The sequence below is a fragment of the Macrobrachium rosenbergii genome, chromosome 27, assembly GCF_040412425.1.
Source record: "Macrobrachium rosenbergii isolate ZJJX-2024 chromosome 27, ASM4041242v1, whole genome shotgun sequence".
In the NCBI taxonomy this organism is placed as follows: Eukaryota; Metazoa; Arthropoda; class Malacostraca; order Decapoda; family Palaemonidae; genus Macrobrachium; species Macrobrachium rosenbergii.
The window spans coordinates 26,560,458-26,576,128 of NC_089767.1; the positions used below are offsets into that span (position 1 = coordinate 26,560,458).

At 35.4% G+C, this 15,671-nt stretch overlaps 1 protein-coding gene across 1 annotated transcript in view; it reads left to right on the plus strand.

The window, feature by feature from the left end:
* Positions 1 to 7,835: 7,835 nt before the first annotated feature.
* rno (rhinoceros) overlaps positions 7,836 to 15,671 on the plus strand; it is a 50,924-nt gene continuing 43,088 nt past the window's right edge. Inside the window, 3 exon segments of the mRNA XM_067129172.1 lie at positions 7,836 to 8,022; positions 12,997 to 13,239; positions 13,968 to 14,173. Of these exon segments, the coding sequence (XP_066985273.1) occupies positions 13,039 to 13,239; positions 13,968 to 14,173 (407 nt within the window). The 5' untranslated portion in view covers positions 7,836 to 8,022; positions 12,997 to 13,038.

Sequence of the window (15,671 nt, forward strand, 5' to 3'; positions counted from 1 at the left end):
ATCTTCATCCAATCTAGATCTTACTGTAAACGTATTACTGGCTCATCTTAGGTAACTAAACATGAGACGTTCACCTGAACAAATGAATCAAAAGGTTTTGGTTGATTAACCGCTTAAAATCATCTTGTTTCTGCTGTTGAAATTTCGTCTTTATTTTTTTATACAAATATCGGTTCGGACAATAGTTTACAGAGAGACGCACATCTTACGACAAAGCCAAAATCCAATTCTGAATTAGTGTTTTGAGGTTACTATTTTAGTCATTTCCATTTTCCCCTTTCATTCTTCAGTTCTAGAACTTTTGCATTTTCTTGCGATCTCATATTTCTGTAATATATCCCTCATTTAAATTAATTCCTTCACTCTTTATCACATAGCAAGAAATAAGTTAGCTTAGTTGTAAACCCACTTTACATTTAAAGACTGTGCAGTCTTTAAATGTAAAGTGACTCGATGTTCAGTCTTAGATGTGCAGGTGTTTGCTCGATAAAAATTTAGGTAATTTTTGTGCATGTTTATTGAGAAAGTTAACTTCTTTCGTTGTTACTCTGCAATATTTGCTTTTTATAAACGAGTTAGTAAACGCTATGATTTGTTTTCCATATATTAATCTCATTGACCCTGGAGAGGGAATCTGTTTAAAGCAAATAAGATAAAATAATTCCCTTTTCTACTGTAAGGCTATAAAAAATTTTTATAGTTTATAAGTGCAAATATTCATGTGTATACACATAGATACACACTATATATATATATATATATATATATATATATATATATATATATATATATATATATATATATATATATATATATATATATATATATATATGTATGTATTGATTAACCCTCTGAGGAAGAGGTTAGAGAAAAATGAGACTTGGCAGCGTGTTTGTCTAATGACATAACACAATTATCTATCTACTAATTATCTCCCATTTTTACGCACCCACAAATTATTATTAAGCAACGCATTTGTACGTGTTCCAATACACGTAATCTTCCATCTTTCCAGTGATTCGGCCGCATGTTCCAAGTTCCTTTACGGTCCTCATAATCAAGTGAAGTGGCGTCCTTCACCTAAATTAAAGAAGTTTTCTTCTCGTGTCCTGCGAAAAGAGCAACGGAAATGCATCCGAAGAGAGACGGGGCGTTAGAAAGATATAGCTTTTTGGCGATGCTCCTTTCAACATCAAGGTTTTCCTTGTGACTTCTTCTTCTTCTTCTTCTTCTTCTTCTTCTTCTTTTCTTCTTCTTCTTCTTTTTGTCTATCACAGTCATCCTATTCGACTGGGTGGTTTTTATAGTGTAGGGTTCCGGGTTGCATCCTGCCTCCTTAGGAGTCCATCACTTTTCTCACTATGAGCGCTGTTTCTATAATAGCACACTTTTCTGCGTGAGTTCTGGAGCTACTTCGGTATCTAGTCTTTCCAGATACCTTTACAGGGATCTTGGGATCGTGCCTAGCGTTCCTGTGATTAAAGGTACAATTTCCACTGGCATATCCCATATCCTTCTTATTTCGATTTTCAGGGCTTGATACTTATCAGTTTTTCTCTTTCTTTCTCATCTACTCAGGTGTCCCTTGGTATTGCGGCATCAATGATTGTTACTTTCTTCTTCTTCTTCTTCTTCTTCTTCTTCTTCTTCTTCTTCTTCTTTCTTCTTCTTCTTCTTCTTTCTTCTTATTATTATTATTATTATTATTATTATTATTATTATTATTATTATTATTATTATTATTATTATTATTATTATTATTAAAAATAAACCTAAACAGAGAGCTTTCGGGAATCTGTTCGATTCCTCTTTTCAGCAGATTCCCGAAAGCTATCTGTTTAGATTTATTTTAAATTTATTTGTACCCAGACATAACTGCGGATTTGTTTCTCCATTTCAAGACGGACTCATTACTACTACCACTGTTCTTCTACTACTACCACTACTATTATTATTATATTATTATTATTATTATTATTATTATTATTATTATTATTATTATTATTATTATTGTGTGATACTTTCAATACAGTGCCATCTTTAGAGATCTTTGGTCATACAATGCAATACATTACTACCCTAAAGCAATTCTCCTTGTGTTTTATAATTTACTTACGTTTTTATCTAGTTATTTGTCAATTTGCACATTTATTTTTTTTCTAATAACTGTTCTCGTCTTTCTTTGTTCCTTTTACCTCCTGTTACCTCTTTCTAATGAACACCGTAATCTTTGGAAGCTTGAATTTCAAGTCAGTGGCCCTTGCGAGCTTTGTCCATATGAATACGGCCCATCTCCTGAATATAATAATAATAATAATAATAATAATAATAATAATAATAATAATAATAATAATAATAATAATAATAATAATAATAATTCTTATAACCTTCTGTTAGTTCTTTCAAATGAACGCCATAGCGTTTGGAAGCTTGAATTTCAAGTCAGTGGCCCCTGTGGGCCTATTCCATATGAATAGGTTTCATCTTCTGAATAATAATAATAATAATAATAATAATAATAATAATAATAATAATAATAATAAGAAGAAGAAGAAGAAGAAGAAGAAGAAGAAGAAGAAGAAGAAGATTATTATGTCTATTAAAACTGACGTCATAACATCTCGGTTATTGACGCCTGAATAATAATAATAATAATAATAATAATAATAATAATAATAAAATGCGGTTATGATTATGTAAACAAGTGGTACTATTCCCAGGACAAACAGAGAAGCCCCGTCAGCCACAAACGAGAGTGAAAGTAGAGAAAATCAAATGATCCTCCGACTTCGCACCTCCATGGCTTATTAGCAGGGAACCGCCTTAATCCGAAAGGCTTACAGTCACAGTAGGCCTATACCTACTTACTACCCGTACCCGGCCAGCACAGCCACTCTCTCTCTCTCTCTCTCTCTCTCTCTCTCTCTCTCTCTCTCTCTCTCTCTCTCTAAAGATTAGTTCTCGCGTTTTCATTATATAATTGATGGAGTATCTTTCATTGGTAGAACCATGGCTTTGCTAGCTCGTAGGCTTAAATGAAGAAGAAAATAGGCAAATGAGTAACAATGAGGCCTATTACGGGAAGTCTATATTCAGAAGTGACAGATCCATTTTTATTATTATTATTATTATTATTATTATTATTATTATTATTATTGTTGTTGTTGTTGTTGTTGTTGTTATTGTTGTTGTTGTTGTTGTTGTATATCAGGTCCACAATAATATTCAGTGGTGAATTAGTGTTGATTTTGTAAAAAAGTTGAAACTTTTTTTTTTTATAAAATCAACAATATTCCTCGATCTAGAGGAGAAAGACCAAATTATTATTATTATTATTATTATTATTATTATTATTATTATTATTATTATTATTATTATTATTCAGAAGATGAACCCTACTGGGGCCAATGACTTGAAATTCAAGCTTCCAAAGAATGTGGTGTTCTTTTGAAAGAAGTTACAGAAGAATAGGAAATACGGGAAGAAGGGGTCAGTTTCAGTTATTAGGAAACAATGATAAATTAATGAATTAATACGTAAACAGATAAAAATTTTAATTATGAGAAAATTACTTTAAAATTTCACTTACCGATGGAGGAATGGCTATGGGGCAACGGGTAAATTGCCGCAGAGAAGGAAACCTCTACCTCATTCTACAGGCCTTCAGATTTTAGTCGTTTAGTTAAGGAGCTGTCTTCTTTAAGAAAGAAAAGTGCTTTATTCTCAAAACAGCTTAAATGCGTTGACAGTGTAAATAAATGTTTTAATCATGTAAATTTCCATTAGCGTGAAGACTGAAGAGCTACAGTTATTATATCTTATGAACCCTAAATCCTCTTGTTTCTGCTAAGTTTAAATGGACGAAGACCTGACAGATTTTATTATAAAAGTTAAACAAACATTTGTTCGTTAACCAAAGTGAAAATATATCTAAATGATTGATCCCTGCAACGTTAAAATATGGTACAACCAAACGAAGGTCAACCATACTGCCCTGATTAATGTGGCCCCTGACAGAATTGAATCTGGATTATCCTACGCAAACCTTGACCGTGAATTAGGTCCACAGATTTAGCTTAGTGCCCTTTCAAATACCTGGGATTTATCAAGACTTTAAGTAGCAGGAATAAGCTTTAACCGAGATTTTCGACTGTAATTACAGAAAGGGACACTGAGAAAGATGAATGGTGTCAAAATAGTTGTCATTAAAAGAGAGACCGTTACTCCAAGAAATTAGTTTTGTACAGAAATGTAACAACAGTTGCCCATTCTCGTCATGTACTTTCGAATATTACTTTCCGTAAATATACTAGACAATCTTTATCAGGTCATGTTTTCAATGGCAATATGCCTTAAGTTGCACTAGCACAGTTGCACGGAATGTAACAGGTGGGATGTAGAGGGGGGTAGGGGCGCGGAGGGGGAGGGGTTCAAGTTAAAGGGAAGGTAATGGTAGAGGGCGGACGAAACGCTCTCTCTCAAGTTGCTGAGCAAAGTTGCCTTAATTCCCTTTCTCGTCGTCCTGATGCTAAATAAAGACCCCTGTCAACCGTTACGATGATTTGAGTGTTAACTTCTTCCTTAACTTAGTACTTATTATCGATTATGAATGTAACTCTGTCCTTTGAAATGAAAAATGACATTCTTTGATGACATTGCCGTCGTATTCTTGCTTTTGAGCTTTTATGAATCACAGTTAGAACAAGACTCTTCCCTTGTTCGACTTTGAAATTGATTATAGTATAAAAATAACGGATAAGTAAAGGATTATGCGTCTAATCCACTTAGCTAACGTTGCTTAAGGGGCAGCAAATTTGAATCCTTATAACTTACTCCTTATTCCATACTGGCTTAAAACAGAAACATCTAGACTGATATGCGTAATCTTCATACTGAAATTAATGTAAATTTCCTGTAGACATTAATGATAATCCAAATCTTTCCGGAGGTAAATAAACGCCAGTGAGAATCATTATGATTTCCCGTTAGAACCTGATATCGCCGCGTAGACTTTTGAATATTTGGAACCGTCTTGCACTCCTTCGTAATGGGTTGCAACCTACCCCTTCATAAAACACAACAAGTATAATCATGCTTTTATTTCGCAACATTGAACAATTATGGTTACCTACATTACGTTAAATAAATATGATGTTTAACGTATTAATATTTATACGTATGATATAGCCATTTATAAGCCATATATATTCTTGGAAAAAGTTTTTTTTTCTGTGCTAGTATTTTAATTGTACATCACCAACCCGACAGGAAAATCTATATCGGATCTAATTAAGGAGAAAACAAAACACTTAAATCATTTCACATCGAAATGTTTTTCGAACGATGATAAATTGTAAACGATCGAGAACGAAATGTGTTTATATAACGAGCTTGCATATTATTAGCATTTTAATCGTCGGACAATTCTTAAATAACGGCAAATTAGATATGCTGGGGACAACTCCGGCATTCCCTGGAAGGGTTTAAAAAACCCCCTTGTCAACTCGAAGACCAATATGGCTTTAACATACACGACCAATTCACTTTCGACTCGACTTCGAGATCGATTTTCTTAATCAGGCACAGCCGATTTGGGCTGTTCATTCAGGCAGAATCTCGGCTGGCGCGAATATTACCGTCAATTAATATTATGCATAACGGGAAATCGAGGATCAACGGGTAGCTGATTGTGTTATTTTATCCTCCTGACTTTCCTTGGCGATTTGAATCAGCGAGTTGCTATTCATTTGGGGTCTGCCATCTACAGAGTCTTTTAAGAACGATTTTATAATTTACGAGGCTGTATTTTATCTAGCTTTTTTATTTGCAGTTTTCTACATTTAGATTGACTTGTTTATTATCATAAAAATATTGTTATATTTTTGTTAACAGACTAATTTTTGAGCGAGAGGGAAAAGAACAAGGACGTGTAACGATTGTGTGTGTATATGTATATATATATATATATATATATATATATATATATATATATATATATATATATATGCGTGAATAAGTATCTTAACTTATTATAAATATACTTTGATATTTGTATGTATGTGCTTTGAAATCTTGGAAAACCTACACAGGACACATTTCAATGGTTTCATGACGAAGCAATCCAAACGATGTTTAATAACGGGGTTTCTGTAATAATTTTGTAGAATGCCAGATTGCAAAATTTTCTTCGTCGGAATCATCAACCTTTGAAATCATATATATATATATATATATATATATATATATATATATATATATATATATATATATATATATATATATATGTGTGTGTGTGTGTGTGTGTGTGTGTGTGTGCGCGCGCGCGTTTTCTCTATTTCGAAATTCCAACCTTCGTTTGTACTGTCATACTGATATCCATATTCTTCGGAACTGGCAATGACAGGATAGCCCGAGTTTGCAAATAGATGAATCAGAATCTCGGGTGATGGCGACAGTTGTTTCCTGATGTAGTCTGTCGTTTCCTTGCAGTTACTGAAGATGTTTTGACGTTGGAATTTCTCTCTCTCTAAAGTTATTCTTGCATTCTGTGATTCAGTACTCTTGTTTTGCCTCTTATCTGAGGAGGAAACTGTAGTCTAGCGTTCATACACTTGTGTGTATGTCTGTGAGTCTAGACAAAGTTTAGCTTATAAAATCCGAAAGGATTCATTTCTCAACATGAAACGCATTAATTTATTTTTTTTAAAATTCAGTGTTAAAATTAAGTGGGTACGTATTTAAGAAAAACTGCATTTGCAAAATTGCATTCTTAAATGCTAATTCCACCAACAGACGTTGCCGCCACTGCGATTGCTTGACGGATGCAATAAATTACGATCTCGGTTATAACGGGAGGTAAGATTTCTTGATACCGGGCTAAAGAATCAATCAAATATGACGATAAATGACTCATGTCGCAAAGGCTAACAAATGGAGTACTTACGCGACTTGAGGTTTGTTCATATAACTGTTGAAATTGTATCTAATAACGCCTCATTGTCGTGCCAAAGCAGGATATCACAGTCTAAATTTAGCCCCGCCCAAAAGCAAATAAACAATCGGACTACATCGTTCTTTTCTGGATGTGATCTTTAAGCTAGACTCATAACACTAGAACGATTCAAAAGCGTAATTAGTTAGTTTCTTCATTTTGAGATAACGATTGTTCTGTTTTGTTTTGTTGGATGTTTCACTACAAATTGCCTAATCCAGTTTTATTACCCCAAAGTATCTTTAAGAATGGCCCAACTTCCATGGAAGAATGCAGTAAAAAGTAATATATTGGATTGTCAGATGAGCTATACATGGTTCCGTTTATGATGTAAAGTCAAGCACCAATGCATTTTTCCACACATCCTTCGTCGAATTCGGCTACCGGAGAAAGGAATGCAGTAGATATCCTTTGCCGAAAGGATATCTTTTCAACTATATCGCGAGCCGAATGCGCGTTGATTACGAATCCTTCTAACGGCATTTTATTTGTTGGGTTTAAAGGTAATCTAACCCTTCCCTTTCGTGAATCTTATGGTAAAGAGAAGAAACTGAAGTCAGCACATGAGATCGCTTGCGTTTTTTAGTCCATTTAAAGCGTCGCCGAGGCTAAAAACGCATTTAATTACGTAGAACTGAGTACAGACTAGGAATTATGGGTGTCTGCATGTCATTATAAGCCATTTTCTGTTTTGCTTTCCATAGACTTTAATAAACGAAACAATTGCATTAATAGAGAGAGAGAGAGAGAGAGAGAGAGAGAGAGAGAGAGAGAGAGAGAGAGAGAGAGAGAAAATAAACCCGTGTAATAATTTCTCTCTCGCGGTTCCTCGTCGAATCTCGCCAGGTCTCGGGGCAGGTCACGTGACCCACAGAGACGTTTATTTTTTCCCATCACAATGGCGCCAAGCCGTATATGTACAATTATTTATGATTTGAGTCTCTTCGTCGGTGGTTTTATCGTTATGGAGCCCTATTTTAGGAATTAATGATGTGCCGCGCGCGGCGTCCCGTATGAAAGGTGTGAATAAGGTAAGTGAATCGAGTAGAAAATAAGGTTAAATAAGAGTCTCTTGGTAAATAATGGGTTGTCAGTGAGAGACAAGGACGCTTTTGACCCTATATTTCGGCGTCTGCTTCCCTTTTTCCCCCGGGGAAGGGTCAATCCGAAGCATTCGAGTGGTGTGATGGGTCGCAGTGAAGTGACACGGCCGAAATAAGGTGAAATTCGCTCCGAAATAAGGAGAAATAAGCTCTGTGTTGGGGATTGGAAATTGCGCAGTGCTGCCCTCTATAATAGCACAAGCCAGCTATACCATCCTCATATCCCCCTATTTCGATGCCTTTGCGGCCTTTTTATCATGTGTGTGTGACGAAAAATTACCCAAAATGGTAAAGGGAAATAGTATGACAGTGGATTCGAGTGAAAAAGTGCGTTTTTGGAGCGAAATAGGGCCGAGGTGGTGCGTTTGGAATGGCCAGAGGAACCATTGATTTTCATCATCTCCAAGTGAATTTTGAAAGGTGGCCCCCGATCCGTGGCCCGAAAATGCCCCGTGCTGGTGAAAACGGGACCCGGAATCGAAAATTTAGTGCCAGTGGTCCTTTTGAGGTTTATGTTGGTGGTAAACAGCTGATCTTTTGACGTATCCATAGGGCATCCCGTTCTCCTGCCCTCCCTCACGCACCTTTTTAATTTTTGAAATTCGCCTTTTTGGGCCCTCGTGCCCGCCTGCCCTTGCCCTTCGAGGGGCATTCCGAAGTGCCTTCGTCTGTCCGACGCGTGTTCCGCCCCCGGATCGTGAGAAAAAATGAGGAATTAGTGGAAACTTTGGCCGAAATGGCCCGTGTGGAACCCAAGAGCCACGGGAGATTTTGAAAAAGATACCCCTAAAATGCCACTTCCGTGGCCCCTTTGAACCCCTAAATGGTGGGCATCCTTCCCATAATAATCTCCTGTGTTGTGTTTAAGTTGTTTTAAGTCCATTTCAAAGATTGTCTCCGAATGAGAAGCGAAAAACACAGGGGAAGTTTGGATTTGTTTTGGGGGGGAGGGAGGAGGAGGGGTGTGTTTACATGTGGTGTTGTTGTTGTCATTTTATTGTTCAGATTAGACATTAAGGGCTGGACTGAGGCTCTGTTTAGGATGTTGTTGTTCTCACTGATGACTTGTCTGGCCTTTAGCTCAGGCCTAGTCGAATTTATCAGGTTTTGAGTGGTTTTTGTACTTAATTTTTGGGATTTGGCAGGATGGAGGGGTAGGCTAGGACTTCCCTAACACAGTATATATATGCATAGTAAATGCTAATTGGATAAGTTTATGTAGCTTACTCTGTGTCACACTAGTAAACATGAAGGTTGTCAAACTTGATTACCTTTTGGTAAACTTGTTTCCTAACTAGCAAAGCCTAGCCTAACTTAGGTTTGACAAAATTAGTATTAACCTGGGCTAAATGTATATCAATATTAGGTTTCTGTCATTCAATTTGTTTAGAAGAGAGATGGATTGACAGGAAATAAGATTTGTTTTGGATATTTGTTGGTTTGGGAGAGTTGTCAAAATTTTAGGATTGAATTTGAATTTGTCATCAGTGCTCGAGGCAGTGACAGACATCTCTGGGATAGGTAGGTGTTGTGCTGAATTGTAGTTTTGCATACCATCAGTAATGAATAAAGCATGAGTATGATGTCTTAGGCCAAGTGAAATGACACTGACCAAAACAAAAACAGTAGTCGAAGGATTAAACACGTGCACCTGGCCTTCTGGATGCTGTTGAAATTAGACATCCATTAGTTTTGCCTAATATATATATTGCACTTGTTTGTCTACCTGTTGCCATGCTTAATATCAATGTTAAAAACATTGACATTACTTATAAATGGCTGTAGGCTGTACAATTTATCATTGTATCTTGAAGTTTTCTTTCCCCAAAATATGAATATCGCTCTATATATATTGGAATCTGGATGTTTTGTCTGCCTTTGGGAAATGTACCATTATTTTCAGGTCTTGAGGCCAATGATGGTTCTTGATTTGAGCAAGATGAGAACTAGCCAATATTTTACATTTTAATTCTTCCATTGTAACCCAGGAAGTGTGTAGTCAGTTGACTGTGGCATATACCAAGCTAAGCAAATTATGTGTAGTGAATTACTTATTACAGACAAGGTGTCAGTTGACCTATAGTGGATAAAAAAGTAAAATTCAACTAGTAGGCTACATATTAGTGTATATTTCTGCATATTGTTCTTATTTAGGAATTTTTAATGTTAAGCAAGTGTAGTTATATCACATAGTGTAGAGTTACTATTGATTGTTTTAGAACGATATGACATTTTAGCAGATGTAGTGGAATTAGGTGATTTATACGACGCAGGCCAGTTATATATATATATATATATGGTAATACAAGCAGTAAGCATACTGGACTGTTATTGACAAGCTGTCAGGGCTCATGATGAAATATCCTGAAGAATTAAAGAATTTCATTGTAACTGGGCCACATTTTACGGTTGACATATTTTAGTTAAGGCTTGACGTCCAGGGTTGATTGCATGTACTTTGTTCTTCATTTCTAGCTGTGGGAGTTATTATAACCTTTAAATCGGCTGTCTTTTTGACAGTTTTTACGTGGGGTTTAATGGCTGACTGTGTACAGACACTATGAGAAATGAAGCTAAGTTCCTGTTTCTATTTTTAGAGCTTTTATAGTGGGTATTTTGTGAAAAGCTTCATGTTAGTAAACATTCTGTTTGTGTGTGCAGTCATTGTGGACATTACTTTTTATCAGGACATTTTGCTTTATTATACAAAAAATTTATATTAATTGCAATTTTGTTTTAAGCGATTGTTTTACCAAATTTAAAATTTACTTGAGTGAAGACCATGGAGAATATGATTTAGGTATTGTGGAATACCCTGTACTTCAGATAATGTTTGGTTTTTGTTTCTGTCAAAGAGTGTAGAAGATATTTTTATTTGTTGTTTTTATTGCCCTCTCAAGGAATAGTTATAGCATCTTTTAGGTTAGTAGGTCAGTGACATTTGAAACATTTGATAGGGTGATGGAACATCGAAACATTTGATAGGGTGATGGAACACCAGTGTTTTCTTCAGTTAAGTTTGTTATATATTTGTATTTATAGGCATTCTGATTTTGCATTGTATTTTCATGTAATTATAACTTGCTTTCTGGTTCTTATTAATTTTGAACAAGAAATGTTGCATTAAAATTTTTTCTACCGTAGATTTTACCATGAAATTTTAATATGAATTTTTTCTATTTCCTAATTAGTTATTTAAAGTCGCTGATCTTTAAAATGAATATCGAAATGAAGTTTGACATAGAGCACTCGTGTAGAGTACTTTTTTGTACTGTACTATGAAATTTTATTATGAAATTACAATACATAAGATTATCAGATAGCTCACTCTGCATTTGCATTAGTGATCATAGCAGATATGTTGCTTGGTAATTGTTAATTAAATTTATCTACAAATGTTTTTAATTGTCCAAATTTAATACTTCATTTTTAATGTAGCCTATCAAATCAAAATGATGCAATAATATTCACATGTAGGTTTTTATCCAATAATTTGTGTGCCCTTGTACCAAAAGGACAAGACCTCTAGTGCCATGTTTTATGCTTTATCCTTAGCTCTTTTTTTTTTTTTTTTTAATTAAAGGCAAGAACTTTTCAGGGCAAACCCTCATTTAGGTACCACTATTTTAAAGTATCGATTATAGTATTAAAGAGCTATTGGAAATCTGCTAGGCAAAGAGATGTGGAATTTATGCTTTGGAAATACAAATGCCACTTAGGAATCAGTAAAGACAAAATAGTGTATTGGAAGTTCTTTTAGAAGGGAATGAAACATCTATTTTTCTGTTTGATTCTGTATTTTGTAATTATCTAGTTTGCTAGATCTCTTGAAGAAGCTACAGTTGAATATGGATATTAGTTTTTTTCTTCTAAGTGACAGGATTTAGATATTGAGTGTTGAGTACCCTTATATGTTGGTTCCTATTTAAACTTTGGTTTAAGGTTTTGAGTAAGGAAAGGATTCCTAACTCATAACAAGTTTCTTATTATCTGTAGGGACCTTGATCCTCTTAAATGGATGCATGTTGGGTAGCAAGCCAGCCATTTGGGCTTCTTGGAGAGCCCTTTAACTTACGATTAAGTACAGTTAAGATGAAAGAATGCTGGCAGCAGCTGAGTTCAAGGAAAACCCCAGTAAATTGAGTGCATGAGGCTTATTGATTAGCAGTGAAACTTGTTGCCACAAGATATTGGCAGTGTTGCTACAAAGGACACATCAACAGGTTGTAGAAGATTCTGTGCCGGGAAAAGCATGTCATTGAATTTTGTAGTCAAACTTAGGTGAAACTCCTCCCTGTATGGTGGTAGTAAGTCATCTCCTTTAATTAAATGCTGATGACATCATTACAGAGAGTGGTTATTTGTAGGTTGGTAGGACCATGAGGCAGAGGACTTTTGTTTCATTTCAACTTTTGGTATGGTATTTTATTGTTGTAAAAAGTTGATTTTACTGTTCCTATCAAGGTTTTTTCTTTATAAATTTTATGTTGTGTTCTTTATAAATTTTATGTATTTTTGTTGTACAGTCTAAGTCTGCTGTAGATTTGTTTAAAAGTTTCATGAGTTGTATATTATAGTCTTAAATTTCCAGAAATTAAAAATACATAACTACTGAATCATGTAATGAGAGAGAGAGACAGGTGTATACAGGCAGTCCCCGGTTATCAGCAGGCTCAGTTATCGGTGATCCGGTTTTTCGGTGCTTGTGTAGCGATGAAAGTCAGCGATTTTCAGCGCTTGAAAATTGCCGATTTTTGGTTATCAGCGATTTTCGCTAATCGTCACGCCGTTGGAGCAGAACCCCCACCGATAAACAGGGACTGCCTGTATATACATACTATATTGTTTTACTGTATAGTGTTAATTTTTTACCATATTTTAACTGTCTTTCTAACTTTCCAGAATCCCCTATAGTGGACTGGAGGAAATAATGACAAGGTGAAGATGTCATTGCGCATTAAGAGACAGCTGAGCAAAGCTGGGGGCTCGGCAGAGGGGGGAGGGGGTGCCCCATCAGCTGCTGCTCGTAAGAAGCGCCGTATCGACAATTCAGGCTCTGATGATGAAGAGCGATCAGTTTGGACGCCCAAACACCTGGGTGACTTGCGGGCATACAACCGTTCGGCCTCTGAGGCACCGGCTGAGGTGAGTCATGTAGTTCACTTTCTAAAAGAAGTTGGCGCAACTGCCGGTTAAATTTGGAGTTGTCCAACAACACCCGAACCAGTACTTCCGTGGTGGGTTGTTATCTTCTTGCCCCATCCCCCACTTTTAAAACTTCTTAGGAAAATGGCCCTCTCGCTTTGTATGTTAACGTAAACTTATGAGGAACACTGTTCAGGTGCTCGAAAGTCTTTCCTATTGTATTTTACATAGTAATATAGTTTACTATATAATTGTGAATTTTTACGACACGAACTGTTTTTCATGAGATTGCGAATTTCTTAGCAAAAAAGAAGTATTATAATTGTCACAGTCATAATTAAGTTCCCTTTTGATATAATGATAAATTTGGCATTATTAAAATTGATAAGAAGCTTTTGTTTTCTCTTTGTATTTGTAAAAACTTTATTTGCCCATTTGTTTCCTGGTTTTGAACAGACAATGATGTGTTTTGTATCATCTCATTATTAGTCTCCATTTTATACTGTACAGTAATTGAGCTTTTTGAAATTATGGAATTAAATTGGTACATTTTTTTAGCTTGTGCTTAGAAATGGCATGTAATGAAATTTAGATAATTGTATACTTTATACTATGGTGTGTTTCTGTAGAAGCAGAGTTTATTGGAATTTGTTCACCCTTAGATAGACATAATTGCTATAGGTATGGGATTTAAAAAGTAATTATTATTTTTCTCTCCCAAATGACAGTTGTTCCGCAAGGATCTTATATCTGCCATGAAACTTGCGGACAATGAGCCGCTTACATCTGATGATTACTGGGGCATTGGTGACCCATGGAAACAGGAGTGGGAGCGAGGAGTACAAGTCCCTGTTAACCCTGATTCTCTTCCTGAGCCCACCGTCACCAAGATGATAGACAAACCACATCGTGATCGTGAGACGAACTTCAGACTGTAAGTACTTTATATAGATTGTTAGATAAGATGCTCCTCTACTTACGAACAAGTTACGTTCCGAAGTCTGTATCTTGATTTGTTCGTAAGTCCAGCTTGATATACGTAGAGTCAATACGTACAGTACCTATTTATATTTTTTCCATACTAGAACACAATACTAGTACTGTCTTGTATTTTATAGAGTATTTTATTAATACGAATGATATATAAAACCTAAATACTGTAATCAAATTATGATAACACAGTAAAGTACAGTTTTAATTTACAGTCACGTTTGTTCATATCTCTGAAAGTTCGTAAGTAGGGGAGCATCATAAATTTTATGAGCGTTTATTGTTGGATTGTTGAAATTATCTGTTGTGTGTGTGTATATGTGGAGCTTGAGATATGTGAATGTTGTGTTAGTGAAAGTCTAGGAAACAAATGAGACCTTTTCTGATGTATGGGATTGTTTGAAATAAAGTAAATTTTTTTGTTGTGGGAGGCTGGAGATAATTGGATATTTATGGAAGCGAAAGTGCAGGAAACAGTTTCACAGATGCCCCTTACATCATGTGGCATTGAAGGCAGTGATGATTTTTTTTTTTTTTTTTTATAAAATTGTTAAAAAACATTTAACTTGGTCTGCTTTTCATATAAGCGAGATCTGTGCAGCTTTTATTTATATGAACACTCAAGTTCTTTGTAGGATTTCATTATTATTTTCAATGACTTCATAAAATCATTACAGTTTCCCTTCAATACATAATATCACTGCTTTCTTATTGTTTGGGATTTGGACAGCTGAGTAGTGCTTGTTTTGCCAAGTACATGTACAGTATAGTATCATGTTCTGAAGCGATTTGGTACTGTGTCGGTAAATGCCTAATTCAGGTTTTATACTGTATCATGTTCTGAAGTACTGTAATTTGGTACAGTACCTATTCGGGTGACATTACAGTAGATGTATAGTTTCATGGATTTAGTTTACCCGAATATTTAGGTTTCCAGTTAGGTTTTCTATTTTTTGGTGGTTTTGGGCCTTTATCTCCCAAAAGCTTTTCAAGTTTATCTAGATCTTTGTAAGAGCCAGGCTACTGCAGTTTTTGGCTAATTTATGTACTACCTGTTTCCTTGGAATTGTTACTGTGCATAGGTACCATCTACTTGATGAGTTTTAGATTTTTTTTTTTTTTTTGTGAATTTTGAATTCATTTCTAATGTCCAAGCTTAAATCCATTATATTTTTCAATATAGAGTAAGGGTTGAGGCTTATGTTTGAATCCATATTTCCTATTTAAATTCATTCAAGGGGCAATTTTTGCACAAAGTTCAAAGTTCCAGTTCAAGGTGTCAGTCCTCTGCCCAGGAGTCAATGACTTTCAAGTTTAAGAGCACGGAAAATTTCAGTAGCTTTGCTATTGCTGTTCAAGATCCTTGTTCTCTGGTTACACTAGCCCATGGCTCCTCTCTCTGTCTCTCTCTCTCTCGAGAAAATGAGATAATAGTCGCTCAT